The sequence below is a fragment of the Bufo gargarizans genome, chromosome 2 (genome assembly GCF_014858855.1).
Source record: "Bufo gargarizans isolate SCDJY-AF-19 chromosome 2, ASM1485885v1, whole genome shotgun sequence".
NCBI classification, from domain to species: domain Eukaryota; kingdom Metazoa; phylum Chordata; class Amphibia; order Anura; family Bufonidae; genus Bufo; species Bufo gargarizans.
In genome coordinates this window covers 599,927,522-599,946,020 of record NC_058081.1, presented here as the reverse complement: position 1 = coordinate 599,946,020, position 18,499 = coordinate 599,927,522, and the positions used below count along the sequence as shown (strand labels likewise).

At 44.7% G+C, this 18,499-nt stretch overlaps 1 protein-coding gene across 4 annotated transcripts in view; it reads right to left on the bottom strand.

The window, feature by feature from the left end:
- Positions 1 to 18,499, bottom strand: part of SDF4 (stromal cell derived factor 4) — a 67,952-nt gene that overhangs the window by 35,574 nt on the left and 13,879 nt on the right. For all 4 annotated transcript variants that reach the window (XR_006387926.1, XM_044281930.1, XM_044281932.1 and 1 more), the window contains exons 3-5: positions 13,331 to 13,467; positions 5,314 to 5,427; positions 835 to 993 (exon numbers count right to left, since the gene is read on the bottom strand). Coding sequence is in view for 3 of the 4 variants with exons in the window: in XM_044281930.1 (XP_044137865.1) it covers positions 835 to 993; positions 5,314 to 5,427; positions 13,331 to 13,467 (410 nt within the window). In the remaining variant the exon portion in view is untranslated. The remainder of the gene's footprint in view (positions 1 to 834; positions 994 to 5,313; positions 5,428 to 13,330; positions 13,468 to 18,499) is intronic.

Sequence of the window (18,499 nt, the reverse complement as noted above, 5' to 3'; positions counted from 1 at the left end):
AACGACCATGGTAGCTAATGACTTCCCACACCATGACACCTGGTGTTGGTCCTGTGTGTCTGCACACGATGAATAATGGCAGTAGGTGTTCTCCAGCTTTCCTGTGAACTCTGATGAGGCCATCATTAGTACCAAGGCTGAACCTGCTTTCATCACTGAACACTAGCATTTGCTATTCATGCCGCCAATGGGCTCTCATGGCACCAGTGCAGGCGCTCTTGGATATGATGAGAGGTGAGTGTGAATGTAGTCCTGCTCCAAGATGAAGGTTTCTTATGGTCCAGGTGGTCACTGCAGGGACTATGGCAGAAACACTTTGAGATCCAGTGGCTGGCCTTACAGCAGCTCTTATACAGCAATCTTGGTGGGCACCTGTCTGTTTTGACTAACCATTAAAATTTTGAGCCCCTTTCTCTGTGCAGCCTTGAGATTTACTAGTAGCCTGCTCTGCGTTTTCACTCTGTTGTGTCTCATCTCTGACCTAAACACTCATAGATCAGTTCTTACTATCTGGCTGCTAAGAATGTGGCTTAAATAAGTGTTTATGACCTTTTAATAATTTAGACAGAAGGTTTATTAGAGGACTTGCAAAATTCACAGTTTAGCTAGAGTTAATTCTTTGTGACAGAACAACTCAATATTTTTTAATGAAGACCAACTGAAGGAATTATTTTAGCCCAAAATGAGTAGAATGCAATCATAAAATTTGCTTCCAAGGGTGTACATAACCTTTAACTATGAATGCATGTTTGCAATGCACCTATCCTGAAGAAAGGTAATCAGTATTAAACACTCAGAGACCCCTTTAAAAATAACCCTAATTCGCGTTCTTACCTAGGTCACGGATGATTTCTTTAACCATGAATTTGAGCATCCCCCGGCTGTGTTCTGGGTGCAGGAAAGACAGGAACTCCTCTTCGTTCAGGAGGCGGTCAGCTGGCGGGTTGTCGGCTTGAAACCAGCGATCTTTAAGGTTATCAAGTACTTCCTGTGCTGCAAGAGAAAAGAAAAGCTGATAAGCATCACTAAGCCTGTAGATTTTCTGCCAGATGATTGCTAACTAGTGTTCATAGCAACCTCGTTAGTGATTATCTGGCAGTGTAATACTGCCGTCAATTTTTCATCGAGCAAACTTTTGGCAGGTTTAAAAATCATAATTTGCAAACAGCAGATCATGGTGTCTAATCACGATCTGCTGCCGGCAAACAATGATTCAGTATAGGAAAGAGTGATGGGATAACAATGGCTCCTCCCCAAACTCAGGAGGAGATCTCTGCATGTTATAGCAGTGGTCTCCTCCACTAGCGATTGCTGGGAAGAAACACTTCCTTCTGGACAATCGCTGGCAGAATTGGGCTGTCTGATCCAGCTCAAAGAGGACCTTTCACTAGTTTAAAAACTAAAAACTAACTATATCTGTGGGCAGAGCAGCTCCCAGGGGTCCCCCTGCACTTACTAGTATGTCTGGGCGCCGCTCCGTTCGCCCGGTATAGGCTCCGGTGTCTCAGCTCCGTCTGTTGTACTGGGCAGAGTTTTTGTATTAGGGTTGTCCCTTGCTGCAGCGCTGGCCAATCGTAGCGCACAGCTCATAGCCTGGGAGTCCCAGGCTATGAGCTGTGCGCTACGATTGGCTAGCGCTGCAGCAAGGGAAAACCCTAATACAAAAACTCCGCCCAGTACAACAGAGGGAGCTGCAGACACCGGAGCCTATACCGGGCGAACGGAGCGGCGCCCAGACATACTAGTAAGTGCAGGGGGACCCCTGGGCGCTGCTCTGCCTACTGATATAGTTAGTTTTTAGTTTTTAAACTAGTGAAAGGTCCTCTTTAAAGTCCTCCTGCATACTTATCAAAAACCTGGCAAGCAAGACTCAGAGGAAAAGCACCTGACAACTGGAAACAGGATTATGCAGCCTCCATATTGGATAAAAAGTTCCTGCGTGGACATTGACAGTTCCAACCACTGACTGCACAGCGCAGCTCCTCAAGCTAATTGATTGTGTTACATACAGCTACACAAGGGTCCACAGTATTTACTGTATCCCTTTTTCATGGTTTTCAATATTTGTGTTTTTTCCAAAGTGCCAAACGTGTCAACGAGTTATGCCTGGTACTGCAACTCCACTCCACTGAACGGAGCTGAGCTGCAATACCGCACACAACCTGAGGACAGGCGTGACACTATTTTAGAAGAAAGAAGCCATGTTTAGCTCATCCTGCCGAAGGTTTCTTGCAGCGGCGATCAGAGTGCACATCATGCGCTGTCATTCCAGAACTGACTAATCCTATAGTAAGTTATTTAGTCTGAGTAAAAGCAGAATTCCCGTCAGTTAATTTACAAAAACGTTGAGGTGGGGATTCCCCTTGAAAGCAGCTCTGTCATCCTAAACAACCCTATACAACCAGGCATATAACGTGGTAGGGTTACTGATGCCGATTAAAACAAAAGCCATCTTTTATCTGTAGGTAGTAGTGTTGTGGAGAAATTTAAACTTTTATAAATATGCTAATAAACTATTGGAGCACCAGGAGGCGGGCTTATGCAGTTTGAGCACCACTCCAGCGATACCCCTGGTGCTCCATACTGCCACCCCTCTACTTCAAATCACGGCCCCTCCCTTTAGATTGACGGCTAGAAGCCGACTGCATCGCCACTTCCAGGTTCAGTGACATGAACGGCGCGTGCTCAGTTTGCACCTTCGCTCATCGGGATTAAGCCGAAGATGCTGTGTGCAAGCGCCATTCTAGACAGCTATTATCTAAAAGGGAGAAGGCGTCAGTATGGAAAACCAGGGGGAGACACTTCTCTTACTGCATTGGTGTCCCCTTCTCTAGTCTTCAGAGTTAACTTCAGGCTCCTCTGCTTGGAGTCTAGGGCTGCAACGATTAATCGATGTAATCGATTATATTCGATAACTGGATTCGTTGTCAACGAATCCAGTTATCGAATAATCGCCGATTCGTTGCTATTCGGGCGGGCGGGCGGGCGCTGGATCTTTATTTTACCTTTTTACAATGACGCTCCCGCTCCTGTAACAGCCAGGCAGAGCGGACGGCGGCGTAACGTCACTCACTCACGTGACACGCCTGCTCCGCCTCCTTCATTCATGAAGTGGGCGGAGCAGGCGTGTCACGTGAGTGAGTGACGTTACGCCGCCGTCCGCTCTGCCTGGCTGTTACAGGAGCGGGAGCGTCATTGTAAAAAGGTAAAATAAAGATGCAAGCATCGGGGCCGGGGCTGTTAGGGGGAAGGGGGGAGGGGGGATCTGTCTATGGCACTGCTATGGGAAGGGGGGTCTGTGTATAGCACTGCTATGGGGAGGGGGGAGGATCTGTCTATGGCACTGCTATGGGGAGGGGGGTCTGTGTATAGCACTGCTATGGGGAGGAGGGGGGGTCTGTGTATGGCACTGCTATGGGAAGGGGGATCTGTGCACTGTTATGAGGAAAGGGATCTGTGCACTGTTATGCCCATAACAGTGCACATATCCCCCTCTCCATAACTACGCCGTCCACAGATCCCCCTCTCCATAACTACGCCGTCCACAGATCCCCCATAACAGTGTCGTCCACAGATCCCCCATAATAGTGTCGTCCACAGATCCCCCATAATAGTGTCGTCCACAGATCCCCCATAATAGTGTCGTCCACAGATCCCCCATAATAGTGTCGTCCACAGATCCCCCATAATAGTGTCGTCCACAGATCCCCCATAATAGTGTCGTCCACAGATCCCCCATAATAGTGTCGTCCACAGATCCCCCATAATAGTGTCGTCCACAGATCCCCCATAATAGTGTCGTCCACAGATCCCCCATAATAGTGTCGTCCACAGATCCCCCATAATAGTGTCGTCCACAGATCCCCCATAATAGTGTCGTCCACAATTTGTTTTAATATGGCCTTTGAACATAATTTTTCAAGTAAGATCACATAAACCTCTCTGTTTTGTAATTTTGTCGTTTTTCCCGATTAATCGATTAATCGTAGAAATTAATCGGCAACTAATCGATTATTCAAATAATCGTTAGCTGCAGCCCTATTGGAGTCATCACTTTAGTCTAAGCGAGATGCTATCCTGGCGGTAATATACAGCACGGTCTGGTGAAATTTGCTATAGCTCATGAGAAAACACTGCAGCAGCAAACTCTGACAAACATAGCTCAGAGCGGGAAGAAACCTCCCCTTGCAAAGAATTTGAAGTGGTTTCCACAACTCTGTGGCTAACCACTTCAGATCTGTATACCTGGCCCTGTAACTTTAGAGGGGCACAACTCCAAAAAATAGGAACAGGGGGGTGGAGCAGGGGATGAAGGAACATCAAAATATGCAATGCTCAAGGAAGCACGGCTATTTTAACAACATAAACGGCTCACTTTTATTTTAGTTTCGTGGCAGATCCTCTTTAAAGAGCTTGCTCAGGATTAGGTCCCTATCGGTGGATTGTGTAGTATTTAATCACTGAAGTAAATAGGGATGAGCTACAAAAGCATGCACAGCATGTGGGAAAGTGTGGTTCTGTTCTTGAAAGTAAGCAGCCATGTTTTTCTGATTGTGGACAACCCCTTCATTATGAATTCAAATTGTCATATCAGTGTATAGAACAAAAACAGACAGGAGCTGGAGCAGAGCACCCTACACCCTGTGAGAAGCACCCTCTTCCGAGGAGTCTGAACCATAACTAAACATACTGCTGCAGAGAATGTGCTTGGTATCTTTGTTGTTACCATCAAAGTGATCCAGAAAGAAGCGGAGCCGACAACAACTCATTTATAGCAAGAGTGCTCCCACACCTCGCTGGGAAAGGAAGTGTCTTAGATGACAGCTAGTTTCCAAAAATGTAAAATTTCCCTCCACCCCCGTGATCGATCTCTTCGGAATCAACCTTAAAAACAAGCAACAGCTTAAAAAAAAAAAAACGATACGGTTGAGTTAAAGAGTATTTCCACCTAAAATGTAAAGCCAACCGTATATACTGTAAAAAAATTAGAAGTCTGAGCGCTAGCAAAAGTTTGGCAATTTGGATCACAAGTCTTGCGATACTTTGTGCAATAACTTCATAAATGAATTTGTACTGTAAAAAAACAAACTGGTTCGGTTCCAAGGTACCACTAACCAATAACTTTGGCTCATGGGATCCAAAACATTCTAATACTATACGGAGCTCCTGCTCCGTACAGTATTAGAACAAAGTTTTATGCGAATCGACTTTGGATGTTTCATCCGAAGTCGATTCACTCATCCCTAATTGTAGTATTGCATTGTGGCCTGTAGGTACCATCACACTATAGGTTTAAAACCATGAGAAACTTACTTTCTTCGTCGATCTTCAGCTCCTCATTGTTCTTAACTTTCTCAGCAACCTCTTTTTCATTGAAGCCCTTGCTGGCCAGGAACTTGATCTTGTACTCGTCCCAGGACACATAACCTGTATCATCAAAATACATGAATGCAACACGGTGAGGTGCAATAAACATCTTACAGAGAAAGGGTGGTTATAATGATACAGAACCTCTAGAATTCAACCATATTTTGAAGATCATTTTGCTACAAGTAATTTATAAAGAAAGCCCACAGGTTGCATTAGTAATTCCAGGATGTATACGGTAATGATTGTAATCTACACAAAGAGTTAAAGTGTAACCGCCATGTTTTCTTTTAAAAAAATAAAAAAATATTAGCATATGTTACTGCTGCAGCAGCATTATGCATAAAGCAATCTTTAGTTTCTTCACATACCAATGTTTTCCTTGATTTTTTTTCCTTTAGTTACGGCTGTTTAAACATTTACAATATGAGGACCTTCTCAAGGTGGCTCCTCTGCCAGTTCTGAGGCCAAAACTGCATTCCCTCAGGTCACATACAAACTTTCTGTAGCCAGCAACTCCCTGCCAGCCAATCAGATTGGATTACTGAGAGACACGCCTCCTCACTCTGAAGCCTAATGCAGCCATGCAGTGTGAAGGACCGCCCCTCCGTCTTTCTGTCTTCTTAGCCGGAGACAGACAAGCCATAGCAACTGTCTTTTAAGGGAGCAGTGGAAAGGGACAGAAGACATTAATGGAAGCTATTATAAGGTAATTACAATCATTGACAGACTAACTCAGGTATACATGCCTAGCTCTAATAAACTAGCAAATGAAAAAAATAAAAAATAAATGACAGTTACACTTTAAAGTCTGTCACCAAGGAAGATGTTCTACAAAAAAACAGGTCACCTGGTGCTTCTGTACTGACCTAGGGCCCCCTCAACCCCCCAGAAGAGTCTGCTTAGCATGCATACTGTCGGTTTCACTTGGGACTACATAGTCCCACCCATGGCACCATGCATACTAATGTGCAGTTGAGGCAGTTAGGTGGTCCCGCTATGCAGTCTTTCAATGGTGCCACCTACAGCTATCATAAAATTCACGGAGTGCAGATACCACACGCATGCTGGGCCCACTCAGATTTTTATCATTTCTGGTGCCAAAATGGCCTCTATTAAATTCAGGAAAGGCAGGTACCAAAATGCATGCCGAGCCCACTCCACATATCTCCTGGTGCCAAAAATCTGAGTGGGCCCAGCATGCATGTGGAACCTGCACTCTCTGAACTTTATGGTAGCCGTCATGGCACATAACAGGTAGCGTTTAGTGTTAAGTTCCTGTCTTACAGAGATCGCCTTGGTGTGTGGCAGACAGGCCCAAATAATTTTGTATAAAATGTATTTGCCAAGAATCTCAAATTTACTTAATAAGCGTAGCAGTAGCATCAGAATACTTTTTTTAATGCTTTATTTGGTTTGCAGAGTGTTGTTGCATTGTATTTTTTTTTTATTTGCATACCACTAGGATATGCCACCAATGTCTTACAGGTGCTTGTCCCAGAGGTGGGACTTGCACTTATCTCTAGAGTGGTGCCCATAAAGTGAAGGAGGGTGGACGACGCATGTGTGGCCACCCACCATACATTTCTATACGAGAGTGCCGAAAACAGCTGCTGGCTCAGATATTTCCATCAGCCCCAAAAAAGTGAATGGAACGGTGGCCTCGGTTGCACTGTGCACTTCCCAATAATTTCTAAGGGACTTCCAAAAATAGCTGAGTGTGCCGCTTGCCTATTTTTGGCACTCCAATAGAAATTGCTGGAGGGAGGCTGCGCATGCGCGGTCTACTCTCCTTTACTTTGAGTGCTCTGTTCTAGTGATAGGTGCCAGTCCCAGAGGTGGTTCCTCCTGCCACTTGATTGACAGGACTGGATATCTTGCCTGGAAAATCTCATGTCTGTGCCACTGTTCCAAGTAAGCGGCACAAGAGCAGTTGTTGGTGCAGAAGCAAACCCTCTGCACTTGTGCGACTACTCAGGACAGCGGTGCAGGCGTGAGATTTTCCGGGCCAGACGAGATGTCCAGCCCTGTCAATCAAGGGGCGGGAGAAGCATCCTCAGCTTTAGGAACACCCCGTCGCAGGTGTAGCACTATGCTTAATGAGAGAAGTGAATTTTTACATATTGATTATGATCTGACACACCCCAACAAGTTTGCAAGCCTGGCAAATGAGGGGGACACTTCTGCCAGTTAGGGGCATGTCAGCTCCAGTAATCCGGGGAACCAGGAGAGCAGGGCAGGCCAGACAGGTGCTGGTAGTGGGACAGATAGGCCGATCCGTCACAAAGACCGGGATCTTCGAACGGTGTGTTGTCTTCCTGGTGGATCGCGGATCAGGTTGACAGATTACTGGGAGGGGCTGGAGAAGATCCAGCGGTCATGGTCCATATCACAACCAATGACAAAGTTAGAGGTAGGTGGAGCCTCCTTAAAAGTGATTTTAGGGATTTAGGTCACAAGCTTAGGGCAAGGACTTCAAAGATAGTGTTTGCCGAAATACTACCGGTACCACGAGCCACGCAAGAAAAGGCAGCGGGAGATTAGGGAGAGTAACAAATATACATAAACCTCTTAATTGTATGTATACTAATGCCAGAAGCCTGACTAATAAAACTGGGGAACTGGAATTGGTTATATGTGAGGAGGACTATGACATAGTGGGAATAACTGAGACATGGCTGGATGACGACTATGACTGGGCGGTTAATGTACAGGGTTACAGTCTGTTTAGAAAGGATCGCCAAAACCGGAGAGGGGGAGGGGTCTGCCTTTATGTAAAGTCCTACCTAAAGCCCACACTCCGCGAAGATATAAGTGAGGGACATGAACATGTGGAGTCACTGTGGGTAGAAATACATAGAGGAAAAAAAAACTATAATAAAATACTAATAGGAGTTTATTATAAACCACCTAATATACGAGAGTCCACAGAAAATCTACTACTAAACGAGATAGACGAGGTGGCAAATCATAATGAGGTGGTTATTATGGGGGACTTCAACTACCCAGATATAGACTGGGAAACTGAAACTTGTATATCTCATAAAGGAAACAGGTTCTTGGCTATAACCAAAGACAATTACCTCTCCCAACTGGTTCAGGACCCGACTAGAGGGACGGCCATACTGGACTTAGTATTAACCAATAGACCTGACAGAACAACAGATGTACAGGTCGGGGGACACCTGGGAAATAGTGACCATAAAGTAATATCCCTCCAATTGTCATTCAAAAGATAGTTTCTCCAGGGAGGAACAAAAATACCAAAACTTCAAAAAAGCTAAATTTAGCCAAATAAGAGAGGCCATAGGCCTAACTAACTGGGACAAAGTCCTCAAAAATAAAAATACAGCCACAAAATGGGATATTTTTAAAAGCATCCTAAAATCTAATTGTGAGAGGTACATACCTTATGGAAATAAAAGGTTAAGGAACAATACAATAAACTATGTGGATAAATAGAACTGTAAAGAAAGCAATAAATGAGAAAAAGAAAGCATTTCAAATCACTAAAAACAGGAGGGTGTGAGGAAGCACTGAAAAAGAGAGCAATGAGGAGAAAGCAAAGCTATTAAAATATTTATTTTTCTCCACTGAATTCACTGAGAAAATAAGATTAAATCACAGATGAAATGCAGAATGTAAAAGTAAATCCCCCATTAAAAGTGCCCTGTCTGACCCAGGAAGAAGTACAGCGGCATCATAAAAAGATTAAAATAGACAAATTGCCTGGCATACACCCCCGTATCCTAAGAGAATTAAGTAATGTCATAGCCAGACCCTTATTTCTGATATTTAAGGACTCTATACTGACGGAGTATTCCACAGGATTGGCGCATAACAAAACGTGGTGCTAATTATTAAAAAGGGTCCAAAAACAGAACCCGGAAACTATAGGCCGGTAAGTTTAACATCTGTCGTGGGTAAACTGATTGAAGGTTTTCTAAGAGATACTATATTGGTGTACCTCAAGAAAAATAAGCAAATAACGCCATATCAGCATGGCTTCATAAGGGATCAGTCATGTCAAACTAATTGAATTAGCTTCTATATGGAAGCAAGTTCTAGACTTCGCCAAAGCATTTGACACTGTACCACAAAAGGTTAGTATATAAAATGAGAATGCTTGGACTGGGAGAAAACATCTGTATGTGGGTAAGTAACTGGCTCACTGATAGAAAACAGAGGGTGGTTATTAATGGTACACACTCAGATTGGGTCACTGTCACTAGTGGAGTACCTCAGGGGTCAGTATTGGGCCCTATTCTCTTCAATATATTTATTAATGATCTTGTAAAATATAATTTTTTGCAGATGACACTAAACTGTGTAAAGTAATTAACACGGAGGACAGTATACTGCTACAGAGGGATCTGGATAGATTGGGGGCTTGGGCAGATAAGTGGCAGATGAGGTTCAACACTGACAAATGTAATGTTATGCACATGGGAAGGAATAATGCAAGTCACCCGTACACACTAAATGGTAAAACACTGGGTAAGGCCCCTTTCACACGAGCGAGTTTTCCGCGTGGGTGCAATGCGTGACATCAACGCATAGCACCCGTACTGAATCCTGACCCCTTCATTTCAATGGGTCTGTGTACATGCAGTTCTGCGTTGCGTGAAAAACGCAGCATGTTCTATAGTCTGCGTTTTTCATGCAGCCCTGGCCCCATAAAAGTGAATAAGGCATCAGTGAAAAATGCATTGCATCCGCAAGCAAGTGTGGGTGCGTCGCGTTTTTTCACTGATGGTTGCCATGTTGAAAAACACATCAAAGCGAATTGCACCTGCGCGGAAAAACCTGAACAACTGAAACCAATTGCAGACAAAACTGACTGAACTTGCTTGCTAAATGGTGCGAGTTTCACTGAACGCACCCTGTACGCATCTGGAGCCAATCTGTCACGCCCGTGTGAAAGAGGCCTAAGACTGACATGTAAAATAACGTAGGAATTTTAGTGAACAGCAAACTAAGCTGTAGAAACCAGTGCCAGGCAGCTGCTGCCAGGGCCAATAAGATAATGGGTTGCATCAAAAGGGACATAGATACCTGTGATGAGAACATAGTCCTACCACTTTACAAATCACTAGTCAGACCACACATGGAGTACTGTGCACAGTTCTGGGCTCCTGTGAACAAGGCCGACAAAGCAGAGCTAGAGAGGGTTCAGAGGAGGGCAACTAAAGTAATAACTGGAATGGGGGGGGGGGGGACTACAGTACCCTGAAAGAGGTTATTCACTTTAGAAAAAAAAAAAGACGACTGAGGGGAGATCTAATAACTATGTATAAATATATCAGAGGTCAGTAAAGAGATCTCTCCCATCATCTATTTATCCCCAGGACTGTGACGAGGGGACATCCTCTTCGTCTGGAGGAAAGAAGGTTTGTACACAAACATAGAAGAGGATTCTTTACGGTAAGAGCAGTGAGACTATGGAACTCTCTGCCTGAGGAGGTGGTGATGGTGAATTCACTAAAAGAGTTCAAGAGGGGCCTGGATGTATTTCTGGAGGTTAATAATATTACAGGCTATAGATACCAGAGAGGGGTCGTTGATCCAGGGCGTTATTCCGATTGCCTGATTGGAGTCGAGAAATAATCTTTGCCCCTAAAGTGAGGAAAATTGGCTTCTACCTCACAGGGTTTTTTGCCTTCCTCGGGACCAACTTGCAGGAGAACAGGCCGAACTGGATGGACAGATGTCTTTTTTCAGCTTTATAAACTATGTTACTATGATTCACCCATCCCTAGTCATGACATTTTCTTACAAAGTATGGTGTCACCTGGTGGGTTAAAGAATATAGCAATGTGCACGTTCACATAAGCTGAGTGCTAGCGGACAAGCAGTCTCAGTCAGCCAGGTCTCTGTAGAGTGCTCTTCAGATCACTGCAGATAATAGAAATGGCTTTCTGCCTGTTTGTCCAAGAAAGAGCAAAGCCTCTGCAGTAGCATGGCAATATAGCTGAGAAAACGCCTTATGCAGGGGTGAAAGAAAGTATTATATTGCCAGCTGCAAGAGGTGAAAGGAGACCGATTCTGTCCAGACTTTGCTCCCAATAGCACCAAGGGAAACAACTTTTTTTTTTATAAAGAATTTTATGCTAGAAAAAAAAAAAAAGTAAATTACTTTTGGCATTAAAAATGATTCTTGACTTAAAAGGGATTCTGTCACCAGGATTTCACTTACTGAGCTGTTAACATGACCACATCAGTCTCCATGATTTATATTACAATATACTAATATTACTGCCCTGTGTCTATCCACAGCGCATGCACGAAATTGCGGCGTACCAGGCATATGAGGTCGGCGATGAGGAGTGAATTAATTAGCAGTGGGGCGGTGCTGGGATCAAGGAGAAGGGGTGCGGCTGGGCTCCAACGGACAGAGGGACATCCCCTTGGGCTCCTTATTTAGGTAATTTGCATATTAATAAAAGCAATTTTATAGACAAATTACAAGACACAGGGCAGTAATACTAGTATATTGTAATTAGGAATCGACCAATATTGATTTTTTAGGGGCGATACCGATCATCTATGAACTTTCAGGCCGATAGCCAATAATTTCTACCGATAATCTGTGAATTTTCATTTTTGAAAAAAATAAATAAAAAATTCCTACACAAATCTGCTGAAAATGAACATGTTTCTTGTTAACATGTAGGTTTTTTTTCTTGTAAATCTTTATTTTTCATTTATAATTAATATTTTGGTGTGTTTTTTTTGTTTTTTTTTTACTATTAGCCCCCTTAGGGACTAGAACCCTTGTCCTATTCACCCTGATAGAGCTCCATCAGGGTAAATAAGACTTCACACTGTCCCTGCTGCTCTGTGCTTTTTGCATACAGCAGCAGGGAGCAGACTATGGCAGCCAGGGCTTCAGTAGCGTCCTGGCTGCCATTGTAACTGATCGGAGCCCCAGGCTTACACTGCTGGGGCTCCGATCAGAACTTCCACTGAGGAGGAGGGGACCCTGTGGCCACTGTCACCAATGATTAATACTGGGGTGGCTTGGAGATGGGGGGCGCACTGCACCACCAATGATTAATACTGGGTTGGGGGGGGGGGGGGGGGGCACTGCGCCACCAATGAAGATACCTCTCTCTTTCTCTTTAATTCATATACAGGAGGCGGGAGCTGGCTGCAGAATCACATAGCCGGCTTCCGACCTCTATAAGCGGTAGCTGCGATCCGCGGCACCTGAGGGGTTAACTACCGCAGATCGCAGCTACTTGTCATAGAGGTCGGGAGCCGGCTATGTGATTCTGCAGCTCCCGCCTCCTGTATATGAATTAATGAGAGGGGTATCTTCATTGGTGGCGCAGTGGCCACAGCCCCTCTTCTCTTCTCATTGGCGGCAGCAGCACAGGGGGAGGGAGACACTGCTTCCTTCTCCCCTGTGCTGCTAAGGGAACACAGAGCACTGACAGCAGTGTGATCCATGTTCCCCATACGTTATCGGTATATTTGCAAAATAGATGCCCATAACGGTCAAAATCCTGAATATCGGCTGATATCCGTCGATCCCCAATTGTAATATAAATCATGGAGACTGATGTGGTCATGGTAACAACTCAGTAAGTAAGTAACATCCTGGTGACAGAATCCCTTTAAGCCCTAAAACTGAGGCAGCACCCAGGAGTGGGCATAATAAGTCATAATGAGTCAGATTCACTAAAATCCCAGTAACTGCCATTTCCCAACACATTATGTATAAGAATATCAAAGGCATCCTGGCAGCCAATGCCCCTGCTATACATTAAGTACTCTATATTGATTCCTTCACTCATCTGATAATCCAGCACTAGTATCTGTAACACAGCTGGGGGATCACACTCACAATATCAGAAGACTGAGCAACCAAATAGAAGTTACCTTCCAATCAGGAATGGTTGATAACCCAGCACTGATTTATGACTGTACGGTAAGGGGACAGTTGAGGGTCATTACTTACCATCGTTGTCTGGATCTACAGCCCGGAAATGTAGCTTGTTCTCCTGAACGGCCTCCTGGAAATGCTCCTCAGTCTTCTCCATGATCCAGCGCTGCATTTCTTGTGCACTGATTTGTTTGTCCTTGTTCCTGTCCACCCTTAAAGAAAAGGAAGCAAGTGTGAGGACATGTTTACACTGTAGGGGTTATCCAACTTCTCAAACAGCCCCTCACGGGTAATATACTTACCCCGCTCCGCCGCTTCTCCCTGCATACGGATTACAACATCTGGTGTCTGGGGGGGGACGGGGACAGCCAGTGGCAGGCGGGGACGAGCCTCCCTAGCATTTCAGTCTGTGGTGGGATATGACAACCTCACTGATGTACCAGGGTCTAGGAATTTCTGGGACTACAACCTATCAAACGGTCCCTCTGTTATCCCTCCTCAAAATACATAGACAACTAGACGTTAGCAGTTGGGTTGTGTCTCTACATAGTCTGACACTATCCAATCAGTGCCGACCGAGCCAGGCTTTGGGGACACAATACCTTTCACAGGGAGAATAATAACACCCAGTTGTCGCATTAGGCAGAGTTCACACTTCAGTTATTTCCATCAGTTATTGTGATTAGTAGCGAAGCCTACTCAGAGATAAGGTGTAATGGAAAGATCTGCACCTGTTCTGTGTTTTTGACCCAAACCTGGTTTTGGCTCACAGTCACAATCACTGATGGAAATTACTGACCAAATAACTGAAGTGTGAACCCAGCCCTTGATATTTTTTCCAGGAAGAATAACAGAGGCACATTACAAGTAGCACATTAAGAAGCTGCAGTGTTTGTGTCTATTTTACGGGGTATTTACTAAATCAGACATTTCCTGAGGGCCGACAGGTTGTCTTTTTAAGGGCTTCCCTGGTTCTACCACCTGCATTTAATCCAATTCCACCGATGATCAGGCTTGCACCAGCCATGAGGTGAGACACTTGCCTCGGACAGCACCTACCCCAATGTCTGGGGTCAGGTTCTATTCCATTTTTGCCACTGGTAGCAAAAAGGCTACAAACACTCCTGGCACAGCAGACTTCTAATATGTGGCGTGCACATCCATAGTCAGTGACTACGCTGAGGCAGGACATAAAATACAAAAAGGTCCAGGATCTTCAACTCTTCACCTCAGGTGCAAAAATACAGAATTTACCGTGTTAAAAAGGCAGAGTCATCAATTTGCCCTCCTACCCATACACCCGACCACAGCTCCCACGCAGCACATTTCAGACATCATATATGAGATTACATAAGAAACGTCATAGCAGATAAATATGTAAATGCTCTTTCTCTGATCAGATCCTCAGGGCTGAAGCTTCACTATCTGCTTTCCGTATAACAGGTGACATTTGGTCGGCAGTGGAAGTTTCTGCCTCCGAGGACAGCCGGGCTGTGTGGGCACACCTCACGCACACTGTTTTTTCCCCAAATCAGATATCCGCTGAGCGAGATGCAAAAACAGAATTGTGGTTTTTAATTTAATTAGATTTCACTTCTTTGAATTTAAAGGAGTATGCCCATCTCAGACAATGGGGGCATATTGCTAGGATATGGCCCCATTGTCTGATAGGTGCAGTCCCACCTTTAAAAACCGCACCTACATTGAGAATTGATCCCTGAAAGCTGTGGAGGACGTACTGAAAATAGAGTTCTGGTTTGGCTATTTCTGTCAGCCCCATAGAAATGAATAGGATTGGTGGCCGGGCAAGCACTATGCACTCCCAATCACTATTTTGGGGACCACCTTCCCTATTCTGTCCAAGGTGTAGGTGCGGGTCCCAGAGATGGGACCAGCACCTATCAAACAATGGGGGCATATTTATATATTTTAGGCACTTATATAGCGCTACTATATTCCACAGCGCTTTACAGACATTAGCATCACCATTACCAACCATATCCTAGCGATATGCCCCCATTCTCTGAGATGGGGATACTCCTTTAAGTAAAATGAAGTTGTATCATTTAAAACATGGTTTGATTTATTGAAAATATTTTTCCCAAACCGATATGGAAGGTGTATCCTGAGGACAGACCATGAATAAAATCTTGGAACACCACTTTAAGGGGCGCACGTAGGCACAACAGTGGTCCTAACAGCGTACCAGGGCTTTCTAGAACTAGACCCAGGAGAGAGTGTGAAGAACGGGTCAGCCGAAGCGACTGTTCTCTATGACAATTAAAAGGTGTGTAAATAAATAAAATAAATACAAAATTAAATAAAATAAAAAGGCTGCCAGCTATTGCACGTACAATAGGAATATCGGCTCTGGAGCCCAAACTGCAGCTTTATCAAATGACATACTGAGCAGACGAAGTGAAGAAGATTACTGCGCTTAGCAAGTAGAGTAGGGATTATTCTAGGACAGGACACAAGTGACGTTCCTGCTGCAACTAATTGTCTTACACCCAGACCACGTAGTGATGAGGGGTGGGGGGGGGGGGGCACAGCTGAGCTCTTTGGACACACAGAATATTTCTTTATAGTTTCAGTTGTAACTGTAATATGAGAGAACATAAAATCAAGGCAATGGAGGAAGATGAAGGAAGGAAGTGAGGAAGGAAGTAATAGAGTGCGGCAACTACTACCACTTTATACTCTGAGACTGCCAGCTATGATCAGATGCTCTTTACCCAATCCTGCAGGTTCCAATAACGTGAATCAACCCCGATAGGTGAACAGATAATAAATGTAGAATGAGTGAGACAACGACTGTGTAAATAATCATCACTTCAATCCCAATACAGAGATCCGCTTGTGTAAATGGGCCATTATATAGAAATTGTACAGTGACGTTCCTTTGATTTGCATGTTATAGACTGACTTCACGTCACGCTTCAACCATCCATCGGAGGTATACTGACGATTTCCCAACAAATACCTCTGACAGATGGATCCACAGTGGCATACGTTGCCCATAGGTATATATACACTCACCTAAAGAATTATTAGGAACACCATACTAATACGGTGTTGGACCCCCTTTTGCCTTCAGAACTGCTTTAATTCTACGTGGCATTGATTCAACAAGGTGCTGATAGCATTCTTTAGAAATGTTGGCCCATATTGATAGGATAGCGTCTTGCAGTTGATGGAGATTTGAGGGATGCACATCCAGGGCATGAAGCTCCCGTTCCACCACATCCCAAAGATGCTCTATTGGGTTGAGATCTGGTGACTGTGGAGGCCATTTTAGTACCGTAAACTCATTGTCATGTTCAAGAAACCAATTTGAAATGATTCGAGCTTTGTGACATGGTGCATTATCCTGCTGGAAGTAGCCAGAGGATGGGTACGTGGTGGTCATGAAGGGATGGACATGGTCAGAAACAATGCTCAGGTAGCCCGTGGCATTTAAACGATGGCCAATTGGCACTAAGGGGCCTAAAGTGTGCCCAGAAAACATCCCCCACACCATTACACCACCACCAGCAGCCTGCAGTGGTAACAAGGCATGATGGATACATGTTCTCATTCTGTTTACGCCAAATTCGGACTCTACCATTTGAATGTCTCAATAGAAATCGAGACTCATCAGACCAGGCAACATTTTTCCAGTCTTCAACAGTCCAATTTTGTTGAGCTCGTGCAAATTGTAGCCTATTTTTCCTATTTGTAGTGGAGATGAGTGGTACCCGGTGGGGTCTTTTGCTGTTGTAGCCCACCTTTCTTTCCCATTCTGGCATTCAGTTTGGAGTTCAGGAGATTGTCTTGACCAGGACCACAGCCCTACATGCATTGAAGCAACTGCCATGTGATTGGTTGACTAGATAATCGCATTAATGAGAAATAGAACAGGTGTTCCTAATAATTCTTTAGGTGAGTGTATATAACTGGTAATCCGGTTTCCTGGAAGTCTCCATGACAGCCCACACTGAGATTGACCTCCTCTGATAGGACAGGAACACACACAGAGGTTAAAAACCCCACCCATTCCCCTCATCACCAGTGTATTTTAACAGAGACCAGGAAAAAGGTTAGAACCCAAGAAATTTATAAAAATAAAATAAAAACACACACACACAGACAAACAATTGTCCAGGCTCCATGGGGCTACCAAATTTTTAATTCTCGGCTTTGGCCTATCTGCAGCTTTCAAAAATCTAGCAACCCAGGGGACATCATAAAGACTAGTGTTGTAGAGGGCACCCAGGGCGGACATCTGCACCCTTAGAGTGTTTGGGGAGGGACCCATATCCAACCCATCCTGGAGGAACTCCAAAATGAGAGGGATATTGGGAGTGGACTGGATAAACCACCCTCTGAGATGAACCCAGACCTAGGAGGATGGACTGTTCAGTAACCAGGCTGAAAACTTGAGAGAGAAAGTTTGATAAGCCTGGGGTTCAGATGGCTGATTGGGCCCTGCGTTAGGAGGTTCTCCATCGGGGCAAACAGGATTGGATCCTCCCAGCTGAGGGATGTCAGAAGACCGAACCAGCCCCTTCTGGGCAAAAAAGGGGACCACCAGGATTAGGGTACACTTCTGTCAGGAATTTCTGCAGGAACTTCGGGATTGGTGGGAAGGCATAGACGAGACCAGACGTCCAATCCTGAGTGAAAGCGTCTACCACCGCGCAGAGATCGCTTGGATTGAGGCGAACAGATCCAGACTCGCACTGCCCCACTGAAACTGGATCTTCCGAAAGGCTGTATGAGACCATTCGCCTGGATCTGACATCCTCCTCTGAGCTTCAGGTCAAGTCTCCTGGAAGGAATTTACAGCTGCAATGGCGGCCCAGTCCCAGGAGCTGGCGTCCGTTGTCAACGAGAAAACTTCCTCCTGATTTCAGCAGACCCCCGTCTGTAGATTTTTGTCTATGAGCCACCACTGTAAAGAGATTTTTTATGTCCCTGGGTAGATATATCTTCTGGTCCTGAGTTACCCGAGACCTGTTCCATTTCCTGAGGATCAGATCTTGCAGGGGTCTCATGTGGTGTTGAGCCCAGGCAACCGCAGGGATATTTGACGAGAGACTACCCAGCATTTTCATGCTTTCTCTTACAAAGCAAGCTGGAACTCTCAGGAATTGCTGGATTTTTTTTTTTTTACTCAGTGTAAATTTTTATTGAGAGTACAGCATTAGAATCATAAACATATCAGTATACATCGGCATGTACATGTTTACATAATACAATATA